Source organism: Panthera leo, chromosome D4, assembly GCF_018350215.1.
Source record: "Panthera leo isolate Ple1 chromosome D4, P.leo_Ple1_pat1.1, whole genome shotgun sequence".
NCBI lineage: Eukaryota > Metazoa > Chordata > Mammalia > Carnivora > Felidae > Panthera > Panthera leo.
In genome coordinates, this window is record NC_056691.1 from 9280244 (window position 1) to 9307776 (window position 27533).

The window sequence follows — 27533 nt, forward strand, 5'->3', positions numbered from 1 at the left end:
CTTACCCTTCAGCCCTCTTCAAGGTCACTGGTCTCAGTTTCTTTAAGTGAGAACAATAAGGAATGTGCCACTAAGCCTATTCATTCCCTACAAAACAGTGGAAATGGCCAAGAAAAGCATCCGGTGCTCAGATGTCCCTGGATCCTGCTGCAAAGCTCCCAGAGAGAGGAGGGAGACTAGCAAAGTATTTTAGGCGGTTCCTGCCTTCCTCATGAGAAGTGACGGTAAAATTGGGGGAAAAGAAATAAAATCATCCGCCAGGCTGGGATGTTCGGGTAAAAGAAACTACCAGAGTTTTGGGTCGTTTACTCTTCTTTCACCATTTCTAAGAAAAGCGTTTAAGAACCAAGCTGTACGGACAACTGTCCCAAGCTTACCAACAGCATGAAAAGAGGCCAGCAGATAAAAATGTATTCAAGTAAGCATTCTAATCTAATTTCCTAATTTAGCTTATGACCTAACAAACAAGGAATCAGGGGACGCTGATTTTGCTAATTTGCTAATTTACCAATTAGGTCTTCTGCTTGGGCAAAATATTACTACCCCTTTCTATAGCCTCAGTAACAAATAAAAGCAATTCATCTCATTACCAGGCATCTCTGATGAATTCTGAAATACATATGCAGAAGATGTGATAGGGTGTTTTTTTTTTTTTTAAAGAATCTCAAATGTGCAAACACATTCCCGCAGTAATATTGAAAACGTCATTTTTGACATGTTCAATGTCAAATTCATCTCTGAGCCGGAGTAGCAGGAACACAGCACTATTGCCACTGTCATCTCAATTATTAAACCCCCCTGGGAGCACACTTCCTGTATGTTACTTCCTGTGATGCCACGAAGGGAGCACTCTGTTCCCAGAGCAAAGGTTTAAGGCAGAGAGAGAAAAGGTCCAAGAAACAGGGATTCCGTTCAGTTCTGGCCATAACTTAGTTTCAGATTATAGCAGTTCGGTAGCACCGTGGGGGAAAAAGAAATTACCAAAGGGGAAAACAAAAGGAAGTTTTCATAGTTGCTCCCATGAACCAATGTATTTCTGTCATTCGGCAAGAACGCATCGGGAGGCAAGGTGATATAAGTGAAAAACACTTTTCTATTTTATGGCTAAAGGACAACTTAGGACGTACAAATTAAGAGCCATGAAGGTTGCAGGTGGAAAAACAAGCCTCTCTCAGCTTCAAGTAAATAGAGAAACAGCCCAGAGTAATTCAAACAATAGCCCATTATTTTACCAGGAAAACCTAACACAGGAATAGCACCAAAGCCCCAGCCTGGATGAATGTTCGTATGGAGAGGTGCCCACTCATCTTTGGAGAGACAAAGGCACCAGAGGAATGAAGTCACGCGGCTGACAATAACCCAGGGCAGCAAAAACAATTATTTCTTCCACAAGCAGGTTCAGGGCCACTGGAGAGAAAAAGAGTTGCAGAGGGAGCCCAGGTGAATTTCTTAAGAGATGTAAACTCATTAACTATTAGAGGCTAGGTAAGAGAAGCAGAATCAATGACATATGCCAAAAAAAAAAGCATGCATAAAATTAAAGCCCGTGACCAAAATATATCTGACTCTGCAAGTGAGCGAGAGAGAGAGAGAGAGAGAGAGAGAGAGAGAGAGAGAGAGGGAGAGAGAGAGGGAGGGAGGGAGACAGCGAGAGGGAGAGGGCAAGGGGGAGGGAGAGAAGCCATCTAATGATCAAATTATAGTAGCGAGTATAATTTGGGGAATACTTTACGCTCCAGTGCAATGGTCCATAATTAGAGGTAAAAGAATTTTTTTTTTCAAACATACCTTTGCAAGAATGTGCTTGTCTTTGATAATGTACTCATAAGTAGTCAAGAGGACGTTGAATTTGCCACTCCGCAGCTGGGGGACAAGGGAGCGACGCATAGCAGGGGTGCCCTGAATGGAAAGAAATTCATACATATATACATACATATATATATATATATCCCAATGGAAGTAATGTGAGCATTTTGTCTCACTATTCATGGCTTAATGGAGCCCAGACACGTGACTGAGAATTGCACATATATGCATTATCATATACAGATCCATTATCCAGGAAGAAAGTGCTTGGCAAAATCGCACACATCTGGACAGTTTTCAGACCCTTACAGACAGGATTTCCCAGTGAAAACTGAGGGTGGGGAAAGAGAAAAAAGGAAATTATGGCAACCTCGAGGTAGCAGAGACCCTGCTGCCCTGGTGGAATGCTTCATTTCTATGGGACCGTGCAGCAGGCAGCCCAAGCGCCCGGGTAATTGCGAACTTTGCGGGAACCGTGGGCATAGAGGCACGCGGAATGCGCGATATTTGTCATTTGTATTACTCTCATCAGAAACCTCGCAATATGATAATTAACAATTTTCTTCTGCATTTCACTATCTGAAAGTAATTATGGTTTATTACAGTAATCTTCTTGGGATGATTAACTCACACTGTTTGGTACATGATGTACATGACAAAACTTTACAACCAAATACAGTTCACAGATGTGCATATGGAACGAAGAAAAAAAAATAGGGTCTATTTTTTGCTTCTCCACATTTATATATAAATACAGCATTCCAAACCTTGTAAGAAATTTTCACCACAGAAGGAGCCCATTTGTCAAATTCATATGTCCAGTTAGACAGAGTCCTATGGAACAAAAAAGAAAACATTCAGAGAAAAAGACATTTGTATGAAAAATCAGTGGTTAAAAAGATGTTCTTATTCATGCTCAGGCCTCACCTTGAAAGGGGCTAGAGACTATAAATTATCTCAACTAAGTATCTCTTTTAAAGGTGTGGAAATAAGAGATAAGTGGAGAATAAGACGCCCCAAAGCATGACAAGTGTGTGTGTGAGTTCCTAAGAAATCTCGTAAGGAAAAAAAAAAATTAATGCATAAACATAGAGGGGGAAGAAAAACCTTAGCAATTGCCAGAGTGATGTGGGGACTCTTTAGAAGCAGCCATGTAAGTGCACAGAAAAGTTGAGTCAGGAAAAAGAAATTTTAAAAAGCACATGAAAACATTAAATAAATATGTGAAGATAGAGTAAGGGGAAAAGCATTGAATGCCCTTTTTTTTTTTTAAATCCCTGAAAACATCACCGTAATATAGCAGTCCGAACATGAACAATATAGGTAAAGAGCAAAATATATACTTGAAACGTAGATATAATACAAAGGATGTCTAAATACCACGGATTTGAATAATGCAGATTCAGAAGGCTTGCAAATAAATAGTCCTCGTTTGGACCGAATTTGCAAAGGCTAAACCAGAATCCTTTTTTTCTCAAGGTCCAAGACTGTACCAACACTGGGATCGACAAAGATCTCAGGGACTAAAACTGTAATCTAACACCCACAGCCAGAGACCCCACTCTGGAAGGGGGGCTCTTCTGAACAGGTATTCCTTCTCTCAGAAGAGTCAAAGAAAGACCTCCAAGGAGACGCACAGTGGGCCAGGCTCTGGGAACTGAATGGAGAACAGCAAGACCCGTCCTGATGGCTGAAATTAACCTGCATGTACCAAAGGCAGTTTAATGCAAAATTCAGTTACGACTGTGATTTAGCTTCTGCTTTACAAGATACAGCGAAGGCAGGTTGAATAAGACATACTTTTTGAATTTCTGCAACCTTTTGGAAATGGGACAAGGGAAAGCTATCAAAGAAATCTTAAAAAAAAAATATGTCCAAGCCTTTCCACCTCGGGAGTCACTTAAGGTGTCACAATGAATAAGATCTAACTGTGCCCTGTGCAGGCTGTGTAGACTACAGGGCTAATGGCTGATAAAATCACTTTGTCCTGTGTTTAAACAGCCATTCAAAGAGGCTAGGGGGTTGGGGGGGGGGGGAGGGTGGGCAGTGAAAACCTAAATCCAGATTAGATGCTCTTGGTAATCCCACGACCTGCTAAAATTCTGTCTTAAATGAAAAAACAAAGATGAGCTACTAAGAGGGCAATCTACAACCTAGGGAAAGATAGTGCGAAATAAATGACTTTACTTACGAAAGGGGAACAATGATGAGATAGGGGCCATTGAGTCTTTTGTGCTCCATCAGATAAGTGATGAGGGCAATGGTCTGTATGGTCTTTCCTAGCCCCATTTCATCAGCTAAGATCCCGTTCAAATTGTTATTATATAGGGAAACCATCCATTCCAGGCCCTGGAGCTGAAATGAAGAGTAATTGCTTCAATTATCCAAGATCTGCACAGGTAATTAATACTAATACAACTCAAGTGAGGCTGTGACTTCTTAACTCCTCTGTGCCGTAGGTTGCATTTCCCACAGTAGGCAAGTGGGGGGAAGCACCAACACAAAAAGAATTTAAAATATGAGCCTGTAATCATTCCGGCTGCTTGGCAGGTGCTAAGTGTTAATCAGATTTAGAAATGACGGGCTGCAGCATACTGGTGGGATTTTAAGCAGCTTTCCTGCTCATCCCTACTTAGCATTTCACAGTATATGACATTCCACAGTGATTATAAATGAAGAAAACCCAAACTAAAATCCATTCCAACCACTCCAAGAACAAAAACCCAATGTGAGGATTAGAGACAAACAAACCAGAAGGCAGGTTTGGCACACAGATCAGAGATCATTAGAAACAGCCTTCTTGGCAACGTAGAGACTCCCCCGGGGCGGGATCCCCTCCGGGAGGAAGCAGGGTGACCGGGGAGCCAGGGGCGCGCTGCTGGGTCCACAGGAGCACATTTCCTGGTGGAGAAAAAGCTCCCAGGCACCACTTTGCAATGTGGGTGCCCCCCATGGGCAGCGCACTGGAAGCTGACTACCTGCAAACAGGTCCCACAGATTTTTCAAGTACAAGAGCTCTGCACCAGAGATGCGGCTTTGGGGTTCCTGTGTTAACTACAAGAAAGCTTGGGTGAAAATACGGAACTGCTCCACTTCCTTCCCCCAACCACCAATACCACTACCATCCCACACATGTTGGATTTCAATGGTAGAAGCAATTTAATGTATTTATTTACATGATATACATTTACTTACATGATACATAATACATAGAACTATTCACCTAGATGATACACAGAAGTAAATGTGTATAAATATACAAATACATAAATACGCATATCTGCTGAAACCAACTTAGCTTGCTGATGAAGTTATACTTAGGGAAATGGTCCTTTTAATTTATTTTATGTAAGAACAAAGCGAGTAATTCAATGATTTTCGTTCGTTATTAAGTGACTGTTCTGTGCAAAGGACCATGCACCGAGGCAGAGAAGACAGATGAGGGGTGTGGAGGATGCATGCCTCCCTTCAGAAGTTTCCAGTCCAAGAGAAGACAAAAGGCATTCACACATACACATGGTCTAAGAAGTGCTTGAAAGTATGTGGCATACATATAAATACTATAAACTTACTTAAAACGGTACTAGCACATATATGCAATTGTATCGAGCAGGTCTGCAGAAATACCTCCATAGGCCACTTGGGCTACCTTGTACCATGCAAAACGCCCAATCATCCTACAGGATTTTGCAGGACAGCAACACCAGGAGGTGGGAGAAACAGGGAGGGCTCTGAGGGCATGGGCAAAGATAGAGAAGGCAAGAGGGGAAATGAGTGGCCACCACAGTGGCGGGTGGGAGGGGTTGCATGACTGCAAGAGGACCCTGAGACCACCAGACCTTTTGGAAAGTCAACTAAACGCCAAAAGCATTTGAACAGTGGTTTAGTGGATTTTTTTTTTTTTTTTAACGAAAACTGGCAAAGGGGCTGAATTTTGCATCTGCGTTCAACCTAGATAAAACAGGAGCACGAGTGGGCAGCACAGGAGACTAGAAAGTCATGAAACTGTAGGAAGGGATTTGGATTTCCCTAGACCGCAGAACTGGAGGGTTCGGGCAGTGAAGCACACTTGTGCGGCTTTCCCAGGAAGCAGCAGGAGAGCCTCCCCACTACCCCCATCCACAGTGCCAGGGTTACAGAACTATTAATGACACAAAAAAATGTGCCAAGGAGCAAGGTGACAGAAAGCTAACGCGTGGACAGAGATCCAGGAAGGCGCTGAGCCGCAGCTTTGTGAGAAGCAACTCCGTGGAGCGAAAACCTGGAAGGGGTCTGATGCGCATGCTCAGGAAATCTACAGTGGCCTGGAGAGGAGGAGGGGCATAAAACGCACAACCGGAAACCGGGGAGACAGGTGTGAAAGGACTGTGATGTCAGAGGATTAGAAAGGTGTTGGATGGCGGGAGGAAATCAGTGTGGCATTAACACTGATTTATGAATATTCCAAGGTATGCATCTTCTCCGTGCAGACCGACAACAGTTTACTAGAACAAACTGAGTTGACATCTATGCCAAGTACGATGAAAACAACTCGGAACCTCGTGAAAATAGCATGGTCTTTGGAGAAACCATGACCTTACTACAGCCAGAACAGTGGTTCTCCAAGTGTGCTCCAGGGGCTCCTGCTGGGGAGATTTTCAGAGCATCCCCAAGGTCAAAACTATTCTCACAATATCACTAATTCACCTTTTACATCAGGTTGATACTTGAACCGGTGATGCAAAAGCAGCAGTGGGTACAGACTGCTGGCACCTTAATTCAAATCGAGAAGGGGACTATGGCAATGGGCAATGCAACCTTCACCCCCCACAATGGCAGCAAGCACAGTGCCCAGTATTAAGAGTTTAGGGGAGGGGTGCCTGGGTGGTTCAGTTGGTTAAGTGTCTGGCTTCAGCTCAGGTCATGATCTCATGGTTCGTGGGTTGGAGCCCTTCATCGGGCTTTCTGCTGAGAGCTCAGAGCCTGGAGCCTGCTTCAGATTCTGTGTCGCTCCCTCTCTCTCTCTCTCTTGCTCTCTCTGCCCCTCCCCCACTAGGGCTCTCTCTCTTTTGAAAATAAATTTTTTAAAAAATTAAAAAAAAAAAAGTTTACAGGAGCCGAGTCCAAGAAGTCTGACAACTTAAACCAAAATTTCCTGAGGTATATTCCAAAAGACACTAATTTTATAGCATGTTAATAGGGGATATCAACATAAAATTTGGTGGTCAAAGAAATCTGGGGATTAGGAAGTTAAAGTTATTTCACTGCAGGATGCTGATGTGCAATCATAGGTCACACGTTTATTTTTGCAGAGTCGTGAATGCGCTCCTGCACAGCAGGGCTTACCAGGAGGGTCACTTCCAAGGTGCCCATATGTCTGCTTGGCTCAGGATAGTCCTGGGTTATGCCTGGTATTTATAGGAAGGGCTTCTATACACGCTCCTAAGCATCCAAATTTGCGATATTAAATTATGCAATAATCCTACTTACAGCTGATAGTATTGCCCATATTTATTTGACCACAGAACATTTTTTTTTCTTTTTAAGGTACATCTCCTGAGACAAATGTTCCAAGGAACACACTTTGGGAAACACCAAAGTGGCAGGAGGTAGAAGACAGGAGCTGACCTTATTCCAACAGGTCAAATGCAACGTCTGTTATGTTTACAGTATACTTTTCACCAGAGCTCCCCATTTTATGGTGTCTTAAAAAAAAGCATAAATATAGTAGACAGTGGCTCCCAGAAGCTGAATCCATGGCATTAAACTCTAGCCACCACTGCAAGTTTTGAAAAAAATGTTTCATTTACTTCAAGACGAGGCACAGATGTTCCTTTACATACAGAATGTGGCTGGGTTTCCCATTGTGCAGAGACCCACAAGAAAACCGTTCCAAATGTTAAAGCCCATATTTCTTAAGACGCAATTCATCCGAAAATCATGGAAGAGAAAATGGGTATGCCCTAGTCAGGTGGCAAAATGGAAGTGCTCTGAAACAAAAATGGGAGGCACCACGGAAGAGAATCATCTTAACAATGGGACCCCAAATGCCTCCCCATCACCAAACTTCTTAAGCAATTGACACGCGCCTGTGCAAGACCCACTCCGACGAAAATTAGGTACAAGACTGTGACTTGCCAGGAGGGCACAGACCACACCCATTACCTGATAATGCTTCAGGGTCCCGTTGATGAGGAGGGCGGACTGCTTCTCCACCCTCTCCGAGATGGCATGGGCCACCGTGTAGTAGGACTGGGAGCCCCTGGCACTGTACTGCATGCTGTACTCATCATCCACGTCTTGCTTCGCTGTCCTGGGACAGAGAGTGGAGAATCATCCTCAGGTAATTTGGTGCCTGAATGGGGAGCCTAAAATAGCTGCAGTGAGTACGGTGTATCGATCACCTACTTCCTGTCTTCTAGTTCAAATACACGATCTGTAACCCTCACAGAATTAGCAAGGTAGACTGAGTGCTGTCCATCCCCATTTTACGCTTGTGGGGAGCTGTAGGCTCACAGAGGTTAATTCATTTGTCTGGGCCACATAAACAGTAGTGGAATCCGGGTCTGCGTGCAGGCCCGCTTGACCTCAAATGACCGATACGAGCATGAGCTTGCCCAGCAGCTGAGAGAGGGAGCAAAGGGATAGGAAAGACAGGCCGGTTTCAGCTTCCTATGTCTTGTTAACCAGCTGGTATTTTATTCCACAAGCAGTGAGGACCATCAAAGGTGGGGGTGGGGTTCTAGACCTTTGGTAAAGGAGGAATGGCAAACTGAGAAAACAAAGTTTCCTAATGTGGGGCCTATTTCCTATTTCTGGGTGTTTCCTTTAAAACTCATCCCTTTTATTATTTATTTGTTTTTTAATAAAATTTATATTTATTTATTTCGAGGGAGACAGAGACAGTGCGCATGGGGGAGGGGCAGAGGCAGGGAGAGAGAGAATCCCAAGCAGGCTGTCAGCACACAGCCTGATGCGGGCCTCAAACCCATGAAGCCATCAGAACACGACCTCAGCCAAAACCAAGAGTCGAATGCTCAACCGAATGAGCCACCCAGGTGCCCCGAAACCTCATCACTTTAAAATGTTGTATTTTGCAGGGCGCCTGGGTGGCTCAGTCAGCTAAGCGTCTGACCTCGGCTCAGGTCATGATCTCTCATTTCATGAGTTCAAGCCCCGCATCGGGCTCTGTGCTGACAGCTCAGAGCCTGGAGCCTGCTTCGGATTCTGTGTCTCCCCCTCTCTCTGCCCCTCCCCTGCTGTGCTCTCTTCTCTGTCTCTCAAAAAATGAATAAATGTTTAAATAATAAATAAATAAACAAATAAACAAACAAATAAATAAATAAATGTTGTATTTTGCGGGGCACCTGGGTGGCTCGGTTGGTTAAGCGTCTGACTTTGGCTCAGGTCATCTCATGGTTCATGGGTTGAGCCCCGCATCAGGCTCTGTGCTAACAATTCAGAGCCTGGAGCCTGTTTTGGATTCTGTGTCTCCTGCTCTCTCTGCACCTCCCTCACTCTCGCTCTGTCTCTCTCTCTCTCTCTCTCAAAAATAAAATAAATATTAAAAAAAATTTTTTAAATGTTGTATTTTGCACATTATTTCCTCCAAGATTTCTCTTAATATTAGAGCTACACAAGCAAAGTGCCGACACAGAGGATGGCTGGGGTGAAGAATGGAGCCAGCAATTGAACACCGGGAGAAGAGGGCGCTGAGGGGTCCTGGGGTGCTGCGGAGACTGGGCAGGACGGGGGTTAACGGGGACTAGGAGGGAATGGCATTTCTCACAGGGTGGGGGGGGCGGGCTCAGGGTGAGTGTCAAGGTGGGAAGAGCAGCCGAGCAGCCAGCTAGTAGGGCCGGACTGATCAGTTCAGTCCTGGCACCGAAGGCCAAGGTCGGGGAGAAGCCCAGGAGTGATGCTGAGCTGCAGATGGGGATTTGGGAGGAAGGAAGGAGATGAGCCCCCAAAGCTCGGTGGGTGACCTCAGTCGCCACATTCGTTTCACGTGGGGTGTGGGCGTAAGGTCGGTCGGCCTCCTTCCTTAGACAAAATTTTCTACAAGAAAATCCATAAAGCACAATCCTCCTGAAACACACTGACAAGGGAGAAAACTGAGCGATACACACTCAATGATCTGCTTGGCATCCTTCTCAGAAACCTCTTCACTGTTTGGATCCAGAAGTATTTTCTCTTCCGTGTCCTGCCGACTGGACTCCTCTTCTTCATCCTGGGGAGGGAACAAAGACACAGGAAAGAGTCCACTTTCGTGAGGGAACCTCGACGGTAGGCATTTTCTGAAAAGCGACTGGGTGGTACTCAACTTCACAGACAGAGGAAACACAATTAAGGGAGGAAGTAAATGTAATACTTACCTGAACCAGGCAATACGCCATTCCATTTCTGTTTAAATCATTGAATAAGAGAATAAGAGAAACCCTCTGAGGATCCCTTAGAACACTCACTCCCAAGAATGAATATGGAAAAGTCATGGCAGATGGGTATTTATCATTGTTTGGTTATCAGAGTCCTGCAGACCGTATCTTCTCTCACTTAGAAACATTCTAGAGCCTCCTCTCCAAAGCCAGACTTTAGAGGCTTGCTATGATCCTTCTCATAAAAATGCTCTCTGATAATGCCAGTCGTCCCCCATGCATTCAAGGTAGAGGGGCTGGAGCTTGTGAACACACTGCCTTCTGTGACTACTTCCTATCACATATTTCTGAATTTAGATTAAAACTGTCAATAACTTGGCAAAGGACTCACTATCTCCACCTCTCAACTGTGTACTATGATCTGCTGATGTGTTTGAAAGCTTTGCTATGTAGCCATTATGTGCACTATCAACCACTGGTGTTGAAGGCTCAGCCCTTTAGATAGTCCAGGAGAAATTCTTTAAAAGCAGGTTTCAAGAGAATAATGCTTTCCCACAACTCCTGCATGAAAACATATGAACTGACATATGTTCATATCATCATGTTAACATGATGTTAACACAGACAATCAAACCCAGGACAACAGATCATTGAGATGCTGGGGGTCCAGTGAGGAGGCAGTACAGGTCTTTCGTTTTCCAGGCAAGGGATGAAGTTCTTTGAGGGGAACATGACTCGCCATGAGTGGGAGACCCAAGATGAGGACTCAGGGTTTCTAGACCCCTGGGTCAGAGTTCACTCTATTCCCGGCTGCCTAGAGCTGTCTGCAGGGGTCAGTCTTGGGCTGATAGCTGGGGGTTCAGCAGCCTACTGTATCTCATCTCTGTCCCTCCCTGGTTCTCTTACTCAATGACAAGATGCTTCCAATGGGTCACTTATGGACACACTCATCCGAGTAAACAAGAAACATTTTTAAAATTGATTTTGTAAGCTTCAAAGGCCTTGGAACAAAAGTGGCCTATAAGAAATAAATAGCATGCAACCTAAAGCAGTTTAATGGGGTGCTTCTTTTTTTTTTTAACATAACTTTTATTATTTTTCCTCAACATAACTTTTATTATTTTTTCCTCTTTGTAAAAGTTAACAGGTGTTCATGGTAGATTCCTTTGGGGAAAAAATGGGGGGGGGCCACAAAACAGAAGAAAATGACAATTGTCTTAAAACTCTGGTGAGCTATATGACCCAGTCTGTGGATCTATGCCACAGCACTTTCTGAACTAACATTCTTCCAAGGCTGGCAAACAGAATTAATGACCACTCAATAACAATGCTCTCATAAAGGAGATAAAAGTCTTCTTTTAACCCTCCTATTTGTAATTATTAAGCATTTCGCAGTTGGTCTAAAAAAAAAAAAAACCTTTACTATTATTTCTTAAGTTCTGTTAAAAGTGTCCAAAATTACCATCTCAGGCTCTAGATGTCCTGACTGCTCCCTCCAAGAGACTGAGAAACATGCTTCTCCTTGGGTCATGGGTATATCCAAGGAATTCAAACCAGAATCATGTTTAAAGAGAAACCAAGAGGGTCAATAACCTCATTCAAACAAGCCCATGTTGCCCTTTCGTCTAAGTCTCCAGGTGTTTGACTGCAAATACACTCTAAGGCTTACAGGACTGCAGAAACCTTTAGGTGACTAAGTCTCAGTGCAAACCAGGTAAGGCAAGGCGCTGCCTTCCCAAAGGAAACCATCTCCAATTCTCCCCAAAAGACCGTTCTGTCCCCTCCAACATAATGTCAGCTTCTGTTTTCTTGGATTCATATAAATTTAGAATTCACCAAATTTCCCCATTGGCCACGAGCCCCCGAGAGGTCACTGTACCGTGGGGATTGTGCCATCACGGCTTTGGCTCATCCCTCAGCCCCAGGCGTCCCCCAAAGGCCAACACTGGAGGAAGACGCGACAGACAGACACGGGTGCCTCCCCCATTAACTTTCAAACCCATACACTCCAAACACAGGTGACTACATACCTCCTCCTCGTAATCAGAATCACTCTCTTCACTGTCGGATCGGGGGGCGACTTCGTAACTACAGGAAAAGGAGTGGGAACGAGAGGGGGCTTAGTTTTTTAAACTATAAGACAATATGTACACCCGTGACCTAACTAGCATGTTCTATGCACAAATGACAGATGCAGGTGAAATAACTTTAACCAGATCGGTAAAGGTCATGCTGTTTTAGTTCTAAGATTGTAAAAGGAGCACAAAACTCTAAGAAGTCAAAGGAGGCCAGTACTTCTGCTTTATTGTTTTTTTGGCTTTTTTATTTGTTTGCTTGCTTCAATTTATTTTGAGAGAGAGAGAGAGAGAGAGGGAGAGAGCACGCAGGAGGGGCAGAGAGAGGGGGACAGAGGATCTGAAGCAGGCTCTGTGCTGACAGTAGACAGCTTGATGCGGGGCTCAAACTCACGAACTCTGAGATCATGACCTGAGCTGAAGTTGGACGCTCAACTGACTGAGCCTCCCAGGTGCCCCCTCCCCCAGTATTTCTGCTTTTAGGCCATACCCAGGATTCATCTCCAACCAGGCGTCCAGCTGACTTGCTTTGGGTGCTTCTGGTCCAAACAGGACCTTGCCAGTTTCTGTGTGAGTCACTTTGACAGGGAGGTCACTCATCTGACTGCTTTCATCTATGGGCTAGAAAGGAGAAAAAAAAAATACACATCACCGCTTGGTGTTCACACAGCCTCCCAATTCTGTGCTGGGCATTTCTCAGCCTTTTGGCTGCCCAGCATCTGAACCCTTTTTCTGTGAATGGAAAGTTCACCACCTATGGAATCCTGGCAGGAAGTGGAATACCACCTCCTACTGAAGAAGCTGAAAACACCAGCCTCTCTTACAGCAAGGCTACCAGCACAAGACCTCAGCTCCATCCACCGGACGCACTCACCAAGGCTCTGTATAGGGACCCAGAAGGCTGGGGAAGCCGGCAGAAACAGGCATGTTGGAGGGAGGGCAGAGCACAGCAAGTGGCCTTGTGGAGCTCCTGCCCGACTCCCAGCGTCAGCCATAGGTCTCGTTGTCGAGCTGTTCAGCTCAACGCTGGCTGTAGTCTTGAGGCATGTTCTCCGGGCTTTCTTGGAGATCCAATGAATTACCCAATATCCCATTAACATATTCTCTTCTCACTTAAATCTGGCAGGGTTGATTTTTGCCATTTGCAACTCAGAACCCTCAACCCCCAAATAATACTTCCCCAGATAACAACTATTGCAAAGTCATGGTTTCTGAGAAAACAGGAACAGAGAAAGGTACTGTCACCTCATGAGGGGCCAGTCTAAGCTTCTGCAGAACCAAATGGCCTGGCATCTAATGCAGCCACGGGTGCTAGGAGTAGGATTTTAAAGCAAAAAGCTCTGCTCATCTGAAACCTGGCGAACGGGCCAAGACTGAGCTGAAGTTCATTATTAGGCTCTCAATGAAAAATGGCTTGCTCAGAACATTAGGAGAAAAAAATGAAATTGCAGAGGCTGCATTCAACCTACTTCAGAGAACAAATTTTTTTAAGAGGCGTGAAAATGGAGTAATCCTATGCAAATGCGTGCAACTCATTACAGGGTGACGTCACCTCTAGGAGCAGACCCCCAGGCCAGACGTTGTTGGTTTGGAAATGCTTGATGTTTTAGGAGTCCTCAAGTTATCTATCTCCTTAAAGGTAATAAAATTCAATATTTAGAGAACTTATCAATTCCAAAGGATTTTTCCTAAATTGTTCTTAATTGAAGTTAAATATAAATGGTAGGAAAAACAGTATACAGTAGCTTATCTTACGTATCTTTATAATAAATGACCAGAGGGGCGCCTGGGTGGCTCAGTTGGTTGAGCCTCTGACTTTGGCTCAGGTCAGGATCTCACGGTTTGTGGGTTTGAGCCGCGCGTTGGGTTCTGTGCTGACAGCTCAAAGCCTGGAGCCTGCTTTGGATTCTGTGTCTCCCTCTCTCTCTGCCCCTCCCCCACGTGTGTTCTGTCTCTCTCGAAAATAAACATTTAAAAAAATTTTTTTAAAAATGACCAGAAAAAAAAAGTTCTTTCTCCCTTCTCCTTTAAGAAAACACTGTAAGAATAAAAAACAATATATTATGATTATCAACCAAAATAAGCTTTAAAAAAAGAAAAGGATTACTCCAACCTGTCTTTTTTGTTTTTCTTTTATGTGTGCTAAAGCGATGCATGTGAACACCATTACTTTGCACGCACGACGTTTCTTTCTCTTTAATGTGAAAGGTCATCTACACACCCATGTGATCAAGACCTACCAGTCGCTATCGCCTCCCTCGGAAAAGTCAGCTTACGTTACCTTGAACTATTATAATATAGCTTTTTCATTCTTATGTCATACCTCAAAGAAAATTGGGAATCACCGTAGCTGGAATTAGATCTTTGGCAAAAAGCACTGAATGAGCACAGCAGAGTGTAAGAACATGATTTCAAAACAAACTGAGCAAGATGTCCACTTTGCCAACTTGAGCAAACAGAATGCACATGTGTTGAGATTAAAAGAAAAAAAGGTGCATGTCACAAGCCCAAGATCAGTGGCTAATTTTCCCAAGAGATGATAAGAGGTAAGAGCATTGTCCCGCTAACACGTTAAATCTCTCCCTGTGTGCTTGTTAGTTACAGACCCTTGTGAGGCATGCTCAGGTAAGGCTGGGGGCTATTACAAATCAGAGTGGTTTCTAAGTGCTCCAATATATGGTATTCTTCCCCTAGAATGGCCCACTGAGAGGGCCTTACACGTTAGACTCTTAACCCCATCCTTTCTTTCCCTGTGATAGATTACAGTGGTTAAGCCACATTTACTGTTCAAGAAGTTTCTGCGCAGAATAGTGGTTTCAACCTTTTTCTCTGGATCCAGGATGTTCACATTCAGAGTACGCCTCCCATGTACAGTGATTCTAGAAGGGTTCCCCAAGCAGGTTTATCAGAATCCATGAGAGAAGACAGTTTGAAACATACTCCCTCCCATTCGGCTGTGGAGAGCGGTATGTATACCTCCTCATGTGAATCACTGGCAGAGAACTTTGAGTTTTCGGAGAAAAAAAAGTCCAATAAATAAGTAATTGTGTTCTCATGATTCAGGAGAATTTTCAAAATCCTAGGAAATAACATTTAGGAATGTGCTGATGACTCCACACATAGAAGCCCTATCATAAACCTACACGCAATGTCAAAAAATAAGTTAACCAAATATGTAAATTGTTTATGGAGTTTCATAATTTCAAATTAGTAATACACTAAGGAAACTGGGTCATATTTTATGTTTCTGTATCATTTACTGGGAAATGCAATTATACAATCACTTAAGGTTCTTACACACATGCTATACATTCATAAACATATAGGTACACAGAAGATTCCAGAAGGTACACAAGAAACTTCGTCTGAGACGGAAGATGCCTTTCCAGTATATCCCTTTTATGCTATTCTAATTTTCAACTATGCTAATGTACTACTATTTTTACTTAGAAATGAATAGCTGAGTAAAAATAACGTTGGTATTCACAGAAAATGGTGCCGTAGGGCATGGTGGGGACTCACGGAGCAGAACAGAGCAGAAATGGGTGCAAAACGCCTCACCTCTCCGTCTGGTCCCAGGGCAGACTCTCCACCCTCGGCAATCTCTTCGGCCTTCTGCAAAGCAAGGTCAAGATGTCAGGTGTACGTGAATCAAGAAGACGGTTACAAGAAGAACTTTGTGGCAACGCTGTGGTATAAAAAAGCACTTCATCGCCACTCATCATCATCCAACAAAGCTTACGTGTTAATGCCTTTCATTTGTATTTCTCTTCGCTGTCTGAGACAAGGTGTGTCTTTCACGGGCAACTTGCGGGGAGTTACTGAAAGCCACGTATGATTCAAGGCTGGCACACACCAAAGATTTGTGGGTCGAGTCTTCCAGGACCCAAAATGCTGAAGGTATGAGAACATCAGGGCTGAGGTCAGCACGTGGAATGTCCTTCCCCTGTTTGGCACTGGGAAGACAAATCCTGATGTAACTGGCTCCACATTCCTTGGCAAGGTTTCTAAAAACGTCCATCACGAATAAACTCGGAACCACTCTTGGGTCATAAAAACACAGAATTGTACAACAATCCTGTGAGCTCTCTGGATGTTTTCCATTCAACCTAATCGGCTTTTCATAATACACAGTATTTCTATGGTGGGTACTAGGAGCAAATGTGATACAGATACTGTGATCTCATGACAAATTCCGTCACCTGCCATTTCTTAAATATTTCAATATCTTAGTCCATTAACCTCCATGTGCCTCAAAGACAGCCTAAATGAAAAGCGAGGATTATGTCACATTTGGGGCATACCCGAGAGAGTCTCATCTGCAATAAACACAGAAGAGTCTCAAATTTCTTACATTTATAACAACCTCTTTGACAAGGGAAATCTTTTCCATCACCTTTTCAGAATCCTTATTTGAAAGTTATTGCTGGAAAGCTATACTCTTCGTGTGTGAGGAAAAAAAACCAAAAAACAACTTTAGTCATTTCCTTTATCAAGACATTTAAGAAAATGAGCTTTCCTCCCCTGGGCTCTTTAGTTAATTAAAAATATATATAATGATACAGAATCGATATTAACTCTACTCTGTTTACTTAAGGCATTGATTATATAATACATTTTTGCTTTCCATGAAAATAACTCAATTGTCTCTTGACAAAACAGCTTTGAGAGGCAATGTTCAAAATCCAACCCTTTGTCCATACTGAAGAAATGCAGATCCCATAAACGTTTGAAATTTTGGGGAAGTTCTTTCAAAACTGTCTTACAAGGAATACATGTACGTATGTATGCCAAAGCAAAGGGCATGAAAAAAAAATTGCAGTGCTTCTACCAAAGAGCAGGAAATAAATGCTCCCTTTGGTTACGATTTCCCAAGAATTTAATATTCTATGTATGCCGCCCCAACGTGAAAAACATTTACACTCCAAAGGAGTGATGAGCGTCAAAAAAGACACCAGGCTCTATATCTTGGCGAAGGATATAGAGAACAATGGCAGAAAAGCCCAGAAAAGAAACCACCCATGTGACCAGCCCCTAAGAGTTCCAATTTTGGAATTCTCGGGCACTACACTCAGGCGACTGTTTTAATTAATGGGAGAAAGTCAATTAATCCCACCATTCTTTCCATACAAATCAGAAATAAGCTACAAATTTGGCCAACAAAGAAAATCAAATGAGACAATGAATAAGCCAATTTCCAATATCTAGCGAGTGGAACTGGATCACCATTTCAATGAATAGTACATTAAAAAGCTTGAAGGACCATAAATAATAGAATCAAAACCATTCTAAAGGATGCTCTTCTATGAATATGCTTTGACTAGCTAGAGTGTTATCTAAAAACTGCCTCACAATCAGGCCCGTCCTTTATTTTAAATCCTCTAAACTCATTTTAAAAATAATATCGAATTCAAGAGGCAATGTAAGATTAGATTTAAAAAATTTGGTTCTGGAATTAGACCACCAGTATTTGAATCCCCAGCTCTGTCACTAAGAACAAGAGATCTGAGCTATGTGATCTTGAGCAAATCTCCGTCGTGCTTCCCTCTTCTGTAAAAAAGGGACAGTAACAGTCCCTCCCTCATGGGGCTGAGGCAGGAAAGGATCGCTATTTCAGTACGTACAATCCAGTGTTCCATTATATACTGTTATATACATATATACTCCCAGCATCAACCTCCACAACGCACAAGTTTCAATGACTGTCTGAAGACTATTCCTTTATGTCTGTGAGACTGGTTATAGCACTGCCTGAAACTGCTTCATAAGGTTCATCCCATGAATTCAGGGATTTCTGTCTGTTTTGTCACACGTATATCCCCACACTGACAAGGGGTCTTGGCACGTAAAAGGAGTAAGTAAATATTTGGTAAAAGAAGGAAGGAAGGAAGGAAGGAAGGAAGGAAGGGAGGAAGGAAGGGAAGCACCAAAAATAATAATAATAAAGAAGCATCCACTTAGCACACACTCAATGAATCATTATTGTAATTACATGCCAATGTATTTGCAAACCATAAAATTAGTTAAGAACACACACGCAATTCCTCACAGAACTGGTACGCCCTGAATTTATACCCAATCCTGCTGCTATTACACAAGGTGGAAGCCAGGTGGCAGTCTACTCTATGGCAAGAGACAACACATTCTCCCATCATGCTTTGGATTCTTTCAGTTTGATGATCTCTGGATCTCCCATGACACTGGTGCTTTATCTTGGCCACCCACCCCCCACAAAAATAAATAAATAAATAAATAAATAAATAAATAAATAATCCCACAAAACATCCCTTTTCTTGGTTCAATGTTAACTCCAAACAGATTGCTCTTGGTGCTACCATGGTCTCCCACCAGTTGAGGAACCTTCATATACAGTTATCTCCATCACATGATTACAAACACATCCTACATTACCAGCTGATGCCTGAGCTTTTTTTTCCTCCATCGATTAAAAACAAAACAAAACAATCCTACAAAAAAACTACAAAAAAAACTACAACACTGTAGTTCATCCATTAATCAGGACTAAAAGGACCCTGTCTTGGCTTCTTCCAACCTGCAAAACGTTGGGGACAAATTATGCTTGCTGGAGGGAGGAAGGAGTGTAATTCACCTAGTGATGGAAGGGGATACGGAACAAATTACTCACAACTAAAAACAGTGTGGCTTCCCAATGCCCAAGGCCAATGGCAATTTAGAAATTCCACTTAGGAATGTTCACCAAGCTGTGTGCACTAATACCTGTTTTCCTTGCAAAAGCTATGTGAGATAACTGGCAATGGGCGCAAAGAGGCCAAGGAATCCCTACATGTGAAAATCCTGTGTAAGCCCGCACCTCGGAAAATAAACTTCAGCGGGGCACTTCCTTCACATCACTACCCCAACACAGGCCACGGACGGCCTCGATCTGTAAAGAAACGGTGTTCTACCAAATATTTCACAATTTTACAATTTGTATGATGAAGCGAATGCATTTTATCCCCCAGCAGGTGTTGTTACACTATGCTAAAACAACATTCAAGAGCGTTGGCATCGTACAGACTCATTCTGTTTCAGCGGAAACCTAAGCTTTCAGAAACCACTTGGGTTATTTTTACTGTCATTTAAGTGGACCTTTGAGCATTAAGATAGGTGATCAAGCAATAAAAAATACCCAAGAATATCAAATGAACAGGCAACTGCACATTACTGTGCTTGTACTCTGCAGAGAAAACCAACTCCAACATTTTTGACTCAAGTAACTGGTCAATCCAGTTCAGCAGGACTCTGATCCAAACTTCAGTTTTCACCCATTTTGATACTGAGCTAATCAAATTAATCTAATCACGCTGGCATTGCATTCACCTACCTTGACCACAGTCCCTACACTCAGATGCCCAGAATTTCTTAGAACTTTCCTTTGACCTGTGAAATTGTCCTCGTGGGGGTACATCATCATCTTGGGGGGAGGGGGGAGAAACAGGAGAGACAGAAGAATTGAGAAGAAGTGGAGAGCGGCTTGAATTTAAAACAAGTGTCTCAACAATATTACTATACTTTTGCATCTGATGCCTCTTTTCACCAAAAACTATACCAACAGGTTTTTCTGATTTGTTGATATCTAAAAAGGATGAAAACACATTTCCTCTTACCATACTGACCAATGTGGTATGCTGTGCCAGAAACACTCCCCCTCCAATATGTCACGGTCCTGAGATTTACTCCTAACAGTGTCTTCTGAGAAAGAGAATTAAAGAACTTCTGGAAGGAAAACTGAACACTACGATGGAAAAGGTACTTGACCCAACAGTGCCCCATGGGATTTGGACGGTTCTTATTAGCATCTTGAGTTTCCAAGAAATGTCACAAATTAATAGCAAGGGTGTAGTTCTGTTGGTATACACGCCATCGAAAGACTTTGGAAGAGGGAATTAAATATTTATTTTTGGCCTGAAGTCAACAGCTCGGGAAGCTGAGCCTGTGAAATGACCACGTGTCTTGACAGTAGGTTGGGTGAGGGAGGTCGGGGATGGCTGGCATGGGCTCCTGACCACAGCTGAAGGAAGAACTCTAAAGCCCTGCAAGGGCCACCTTATTACCACCAGGAACCACCGTAAATTAGAGGCTTTATGATTAAAAAATTCTCTTTGTAGGAGCTAGGGAGAGAGAGATAGGCAGGGTCCACCACAAAGAATAAATCTTCACTTCCTACTACATGCCTCAACAGGCAAAGAACCTGTCACTGTCCCAAAAGACATCTTACCTAATTGCTCCTAACTAAAATACATACATACATACATACATACATACATACATACATACATAAAGTAGCCATTTATTCTCTCGATATCACAGAGAACATACAGCATGGGGAAAGAGAAGATTTTATTTAAAAAAAAAAACAACTATAACCACATTTCAACAATTACTATCCTACATTTATACCACAAAATTGTTTCATAAAATAATTAATACTAACTGAGCACTTACTCTGTGCTAGGGTATACTCTAAATGCTTTTTTTTTAAGTTTACTTATTTATTTCGAGACAGAGAGAGAGAGAGAGAACAGGGGAGGGGCAGAAAGAGAGGGAGAGACGGAGAAAGAGAGAGAAAGAGACAGAGAATCCCAAGCAGGCTCTGTGCTGTCAGGGCAGAGCCCAACACAGGGTTCAATCTCACAAACTCTGAGATCATGATCTGAACAGAAATCAAGAGTCGGACACTCGGCCAACTGAGCTGCCCGGGGCCCCACTAAATGCTTTAGATACACTTTACCATGTAATCCTATCACCTTCTTACAGATCCAGAGACTGAAGCACGAGGTAATAGGTCTTTTAATGAAATACTCTATAAGGGAATGAAAGCAAATTTGTACGAAATTTAAAAGTCTGCAGACTAATGTGATTTATTAGACAGTGGCTCAATTTTCTACTCTAGTATGCTCAATCCTACTTGTACACACCCTGGTGGCCTTATGTAGCCCCATGCCCTTTTATACCTTGTAGTCACCCAGCAGATGTTAAGAGAACGATCATGGCAGGGGACAGAGACCTCAAGGTCATGCAGAGTGCACATCAGAGTACATTAATCTTGTCACACTGCAAAGACTGGTTTCACATAATTAGATATTTCCATACTTTACAAATTATGCCTCCTCTAACACCTAGGTAGATACATGTATTTCGTTTCCTATTCCTCCACCTCAAGGGCATTAACGGAAGACCAGACCCACAGCGAGAAGCTCCAGAATGATTTATAAATGTTATACGTCACAGCAGCAGCTCTGATGGTGAGAAGAGAGAAGCAAACATGGTCAAGGCAGGTTAAAGAAAACCCACTCTCCTGTTTACCAACAGCAAGGAAACACAATAAACTCCACCAGAAAGAGAGAGAACTTCTCTGTTACATTGGGGCAATTAAAAAACAAAATCGATCCCTTTCCATTTAAGTTACAAGGTCAACCACACTCATCTACAAGAGCGTAGATACAGTCAGCTGTAGCCGAGTGGTCCTGTACCTGTTGCTATAGCACAATGTTCTTGGTCCACTGGGTAAAGAAGTCTTTCTCAAAATAAAGGCTTATTGATGCCTTACTTCATTAAAAACAAACAAACGAACAAACCAACTGCAGACAGGTACAGCATAATACTGTTCTGTGGGAAAATGCTTTCTCAAAGGGTCAGTGCGGAACTTTTAAGCTTCAGGACACAGCCTTCCTCCCCAGCAGAGAAGCTGGAAGGAGCCATCTCAATCATTCACTCTAATGGAGGGAAGAAGAACTGCAGATAATCCAAACTGTCAAATAATCAGCTTTTGAAAGCATCCATTTGCTTTGCACTTGAATAAAGGTGCATCGGCAATTGTGTAACTTGCTTTGAAAGAAGTCTCAAAGCCCCAGGAAAGAGTCAGGTTTCAGGAAGGAGCCTGGTTTCTTTGTTTCCTCCATTATCCCATTTGTCCCAGCAAGATGGCCCCGGAAGGAAATACAGCAGGTCCTCCCCAGTCCTGCTGAGGGCAGGGTGTGCTCAAATGCTGGGGATCCTGACAGAGCACCGGGAAGGAGGCAGAGGGCTGATGATCAACTAATGGTTCTGCACATTCAATCGTGTGAGATAACCAGCCAGAGCCACCCAGAGATTCCCACCAGGCAGACAGGAGGGAGTTGCTTTGGTATCCATTATTCTTTTGCCAGGAAACCAGTCCCCGCCCCCAATTTGACTCCTGGGGCTTCCTTTTCCGCATTCATCATGGTTTATCATTATGTACCTGGTTGCATATTTGATTAATGTCTACCTGCCTCTCGCTCTCTGATGGAACTGAGAAGGCACGTGTGCTTCTCCTTGCCATCGCCTTCTTTCTCCCCCAACGTGTAGCCCGCTGCCTAGCTTCAGTTGATACTCGTCAAACAAATAGATAAAAGAGAAAAGAATAAATGCTATCAGCAAAACTGAAGCTAAGAGTTTGGAAGTAGAGAGCCAATCTATAGATCATGCAAAGTTGGCAGCATCGTGAAAAATAGTGTGACAGGTTCCCGCTCTATACAGATTAACACAAAAATAAAGGCATAATCCCCATCACTCAGTTAGAGATCTTTCTTTGCCTATGATGATATAACAATCTAATACCATGGCAGGAATCCATTAATTATAAGCCAGAAGCTCAATTCGGGGACCCTTCAGCTTTTACATCAGACACACACCAAGTAGAATTTGAATTTTACTGCTACGGACACCAACAGTGACCTTTTCCTGGCCACTTCTGCAAAACACAGCTCCGGACTAGGAAAAACGAAAACTGCCGTTTCACGGGGTCCCCTTGTGGAATGTTACAGAATTCTTTCTACCTGTTTGCCCATGTGCCTTTCTCTGACTCTGAAAGCGTCTTTTGAAGTCAGAAACTGGGAGCTGGCATTCTGCAGAGTCTATAATGCCACCTTGACAAGAAAATGAGGGATCGCTCACCGACGAAATGTCTAAATCCAAGCCCTGAGTCATTGCGCACTCTTCACAATGCGGGAAGCTATCTTCTACTAAAGAAGTCAGGTGCAAGAAGGCACCTTCTCAATCATTTATTTCTCCTCCTTAATTATGAAGCAGGGATGGGAATTCAGGAGCCATGAAATTAATTATTTTTTGAAAAACATTGCGTTCAATTATTCAGTGCACAGAATAAATGATTAAATGGCACCAATCTTCAATCCTCACAGCCCTGGCCAAGACTTCCTGTTTCTTGCTGGTGTGTGTGTCCAGGCCAATCAGGGTGTGCCGTGAAAACAAAACATGAACCAAGAACCAAATCACCAGACCACTCAGGATTCAGAGAGGATCTGTATTCACAGGTCTACACTGGCAGGTTGCCCTTGAATCAAGATACAATATCTGCAGGGCAGAAATTCTAAATCTTACTCTTCACTTTCTGTGCAATATAATTAGGTTATATTGTACATAAAACTATTTACTGTTCTCTGTAATAACCTAAAACCCTGCCTTAGACACTCACCTTACTGTGACACCAGGGCAGCTGAACTGAATGAAGGAACCACTTTGACACTGTCTCCCGTTCAAACAAACAGACTGAAATCTGTTTCGAAAGTACCCCAAGGCCATCTCTTAACATCTTTCTCAGGCTCTTTCCATCTGTACTCTGAATTCCTTCTTAATTTTCATCACCCTACCACACTGGCATTAAACTTAGGCAAATACTTCTGTGCCCTCACATCTTTCCCTTTTTTACTGACCGTATACACTTGATATTTCAACACTGTACGGGACCGTGAAAGTATGGACAGAACCGTTACAGTTTGGAACATCCTACTGGCTACACCCTCATCTCCGACCTGTGGTCTGGTGTGCCTCATCACCTCTTTGACACCGTGCCTGTTTTGGATAAGCATTTTCTGCAACTCAAATATCTGAGTAAGCATTTTCTGCAACTCAAATATCTGAGTCTTCCACTAGGGCAGTAACGAGTAAATATATATATATATATATATATATATATATATATATATATATATATATATACACACACACACATATATATATATACACACACACACATATATATACACATATATATGTATATATACATACATGTATATATGCATATATATACATATATATTTTTAAGTTCTTTTATTTTTAAGAGACAGAGAGAGACATAGCATGGGCAGGGGAGGGGCAGAGAGCGAGGGAAACACAGAATCTGAAGCGGACTCCAGGCTCTGGGTTGCCAGTACAGAGCCCAACTCGGGGCTCGAACCCATGATCATGACCTGAGCCGAAGTCGTATGCTTAACCGACTGAGACACCCAGGTGCCCCAGGAGAATGTATTAAAGGGCCCTGGACTGGCTCCTGACCATACACTCCTCTCCTCTGACTCACTAGGGCGCTCACCTTCTTCCTCTTCCTCCTCTTCTTCTTCTCTTTGGCGGCCTGGGCTTGCTTGTGCTCCCAAACCAGGTTGGTCAGGTTGGCCACATACTCATCAGTCTGCTGTAAAAGGTAAGCTAAACGCCTGTCTTTCTTTTGATCAATCAGTTTTCTGTAGCCCTCTTCATCTTCAGCCTATTAAGGAAAGAAGAACACGGTCAGGGCGCCATAAAGATTGGCAGACGACTCCATCTGCCGCTCATCCGCCCCCCTCATGGCCTGAACTCTGACCGGTGGTGAGTGCGGGCAACCTAAGGATCCACACTGCGCGAGTTATGGCGCACAATCCGGGTCTGGGGTGCGCTTGGGGGCGCCATGCCTGCGTCCCAGGACACGCGGGCTCGTAGCAGTCAGGACACCGAACCACACTACTTATGTGGTGCGAGCAAGTCCTCAAAGTCAGCTCTTTGCTCTTCTAAGGTTCTTTGTGCGCGCGCACAAACAAACACACACACACACACACACACACACACACACACAGATAAAATTTGAGAATCCGTCATCCAAAGTGTATCCTTAACTTTGTATTCTGGAAATTTTCAAAAACAAGTGAAAGCAGAGAGGAAAGTATAATCTCTCATATCACCAACACCAAGCAACAGGAATTAACTCGCGAGGACTCCCTTTTCACGGCTACCCTTCCCTCAAGTTCTCTCCCCAGTCCCAAGCTAGAGTGTCCTGAAGCAAATTCCAGACATAAGATCTCTTCATTCAGAAATAGTTCAGTAAGTATTTCTAATGGCAAAGACTCCAATGGACTCTAAGTGTAGTAAGTATAACTTCATATACGTAAAAGCATCACAAACACCGCGGCTGATAGGAAAAGTCAAATTCGGGGGAGTTTTGTCACTGACAGGCACGGCGCAACGGGCCTACGTGACTAGAGGCGAGTCATTTAGCATCTGGAGTCTGATACTGCTGGGTAATAAAACAGGTACAGTAATTTCCACCTCTACCTCCCATTAAGCAACATTATGAGGTTAAATGCAATAAAAACTCTGATGTACTCTGGGCCATTTCAAGAGAAATCTCTTTTATGCATCCCAATAAAAAGGACAGCTCAAAATATTTTCCTCATGTGATGCGCAGGATAAAAAGGGACATACCACAAAATCTTCCACTCTGTGGAAAAGCTGGGGATCTTTGGTCCAGGGGCACCACTCCAGCATGTGCCCGAGTGACAGCCGTTTTATAACCCAGTCTAGCTGCTGTCTGCCCCGTGGATGAGTGTGAACCTCAAATGCTATTATAACTCTAATTGCTTTTGGTTATGGTTGATCTCACTTGAAGAAAGAGTGATAAAAACTGCAGTTTCCCTGTTATCTGTATATTCCATCATTTAATTGCAAAAATTAATGATTTGCAAATGCCTAATCATTAGTGTCAAACCAATCTGTTACTGAAGTTCTAATATAGTTTCACTCCAGTTGAATCAGACAAATTTTGACCGCTTACTGCTCAAATTACTATAAAGCAGACTCCTTGGCTAGTTAGAAATCTCGTGGACAGTCATCTCCTTCCCGAAAAAGCAGAGGGAGGTTGGAGGAGATCTAAGGTTTAGTAATACCTGGAAACAGGGCTCTTTAAAACATGGTGTTTAGTCTCTGGAATCCACAAAATTAGTGGGGAAAAAAATTCAAACCATAATAACACCAAGAAAGGCCTTGTCACTTGGAATTTTCCAGGCTCGTAATTATGGGCCAAGGCTAATGATTTTATCTCCATCCTATTCTCAGGCATTATGTCCCAGGTACAATTTGCAGGTCTCATATAATTATAGATCACACACACTTTTAAAATTCCATGGTGCGCTCCGAGGTCCAATTCCAAAAATAAGTGGTCAATAAAACCAAACACCCAGGTCAATGATGTAAACCAATCCCTTCTGTATTTATATATCCATTAAAAAATAATAGCATAAATGCAATGACCCGTGGGTAGCCTTTGACAATAACACAGCTATAACCAAAAACGCAACATTTCAAAATTAACTTAAAAATCACTTTTTATACTGCTAGGGAGAAATTTCTATCATTAAAAAAAAAAAAAAAAGGATAACACCAGAGGCTTCAAAAAACAGACCTTCTTCGAGTCCAAGATATAACTTCATGACACATTCATGCAAAGCAACCTGTATCATGAGTCTCAAAGACGCAAAATTTTACAAAGGACGATCTGGTTGTTAAATACAACTCCTGAAAGCTGTACGACCCGCCTTTATGTGAGAAGCTATAATCTGAACAGCAATGCTGCCCCAGGACAGGCAAGTACTCGACTCATCAGCCGTGGTCCTGGATTCATTGTATGTGCTGTCCAGGAAAGAGAAGATGTTCCTACTCCATCCATACGAGGTTCAAAGGAGCATGTTAACATGTTTGAGAAGCCGCTTTTACTCACTCCCTGCTATAGCATATTTACCATTCTCAATACGGGTGCCTGTGAGGACCCCCATTTCCCGGGGTCCCTGCAGGCGAGCGAGCCCCTTACCATCAGTCTTCGCATTCTCTCCTTTTCGATACGCTCTGTCTCTTTTTTCTGCTCTCTTTCCGTGTTGGCGTGCCAAGTTGCCACTGCTTTGGACAGCTTCTGGATCTTCCCGGCCACAGACCGATGGTATTCCTTAAAATCTTTTGCATGCTGCAAAATACTGTTCAGGTACTCCTACAGGATCCAAAGAGAGGAGAAAAGGATATTCAAAGTCTATTTCCCATGAGGTTTCAGCGTAGCCCAAGAAAGCACACACTCTGGCTTCATGAGAGTGGACGATTAGAATCTTCTGGGAGACAGGTGCCCTGGGATGTCTCCTGGCAGCTGAGCTGTGGGCTATGGGGCTGGTGAAAAAGGCTCTCAAAGTTTGTTTGGGCACCAGTGTATGGAAGCAAAACCTCT

At 43.1% G+C, this 27533-nt stretch overlaps 1 protein-coding gene across 4 annotated transcripts in view; it reads right to left on the minus strand.

The window, feature by feature from the left end:
• The window catches only part of SMARCA2 (SWI/SNF related, matrix associated, actin dependent regulator of chromatin, subfamily a, member 2), a 180653-nt gene that overhangs the window by 110040 nt on the left and 43080 nt on the right, over nucleotides 1–27533 (minus strand). For all 4 annotated transcript variants that reach the window (XM_042912649.1, XM_042912646.1, XM_042912647.1 and 1 more), the window contains exons 8-17: nucleotides 27132–27305; nucleotides 24609–24779; nucleotides 15797–15850; nucleotides 12726–12856; nucleotides 12191–12248; nucleotides 9915–10015; nucleotides 7951–8098; nucleotides 3998–4161; nucleotides 2574–2640; nucleotides 1789–1899 (exon numbers count right to left, since the gene is read on the minus strand). In XM_042912649.1, coding sequence (XP_042768583.1) covers nucleotides 1789–1899; nucleotides 2574–2640; nucleotides 3998–4161; nucleotides 7951–8098; nucleotides 9915–10015; nucleotides 12191–12248; nucleotides 12726–12856; nucleotides 15797–15850; nucleotides 24609–24779; nucleotides 27132–27305 — 1179 coding nt within the window. The remainder of the gene's footprint in view (nucleotides 1–1788; nucleotides 1900–2573; nucleotides 2641–3997; nucleotides 4162–7950; nucleotides 8099–9914; nucleotides 10016–12190; nucleotides 12249–12725; nucleotides 12857–15796; nucleotides 15851–24608; nucleotides 24780–27131; nucleotides 27306–27533) is intronic.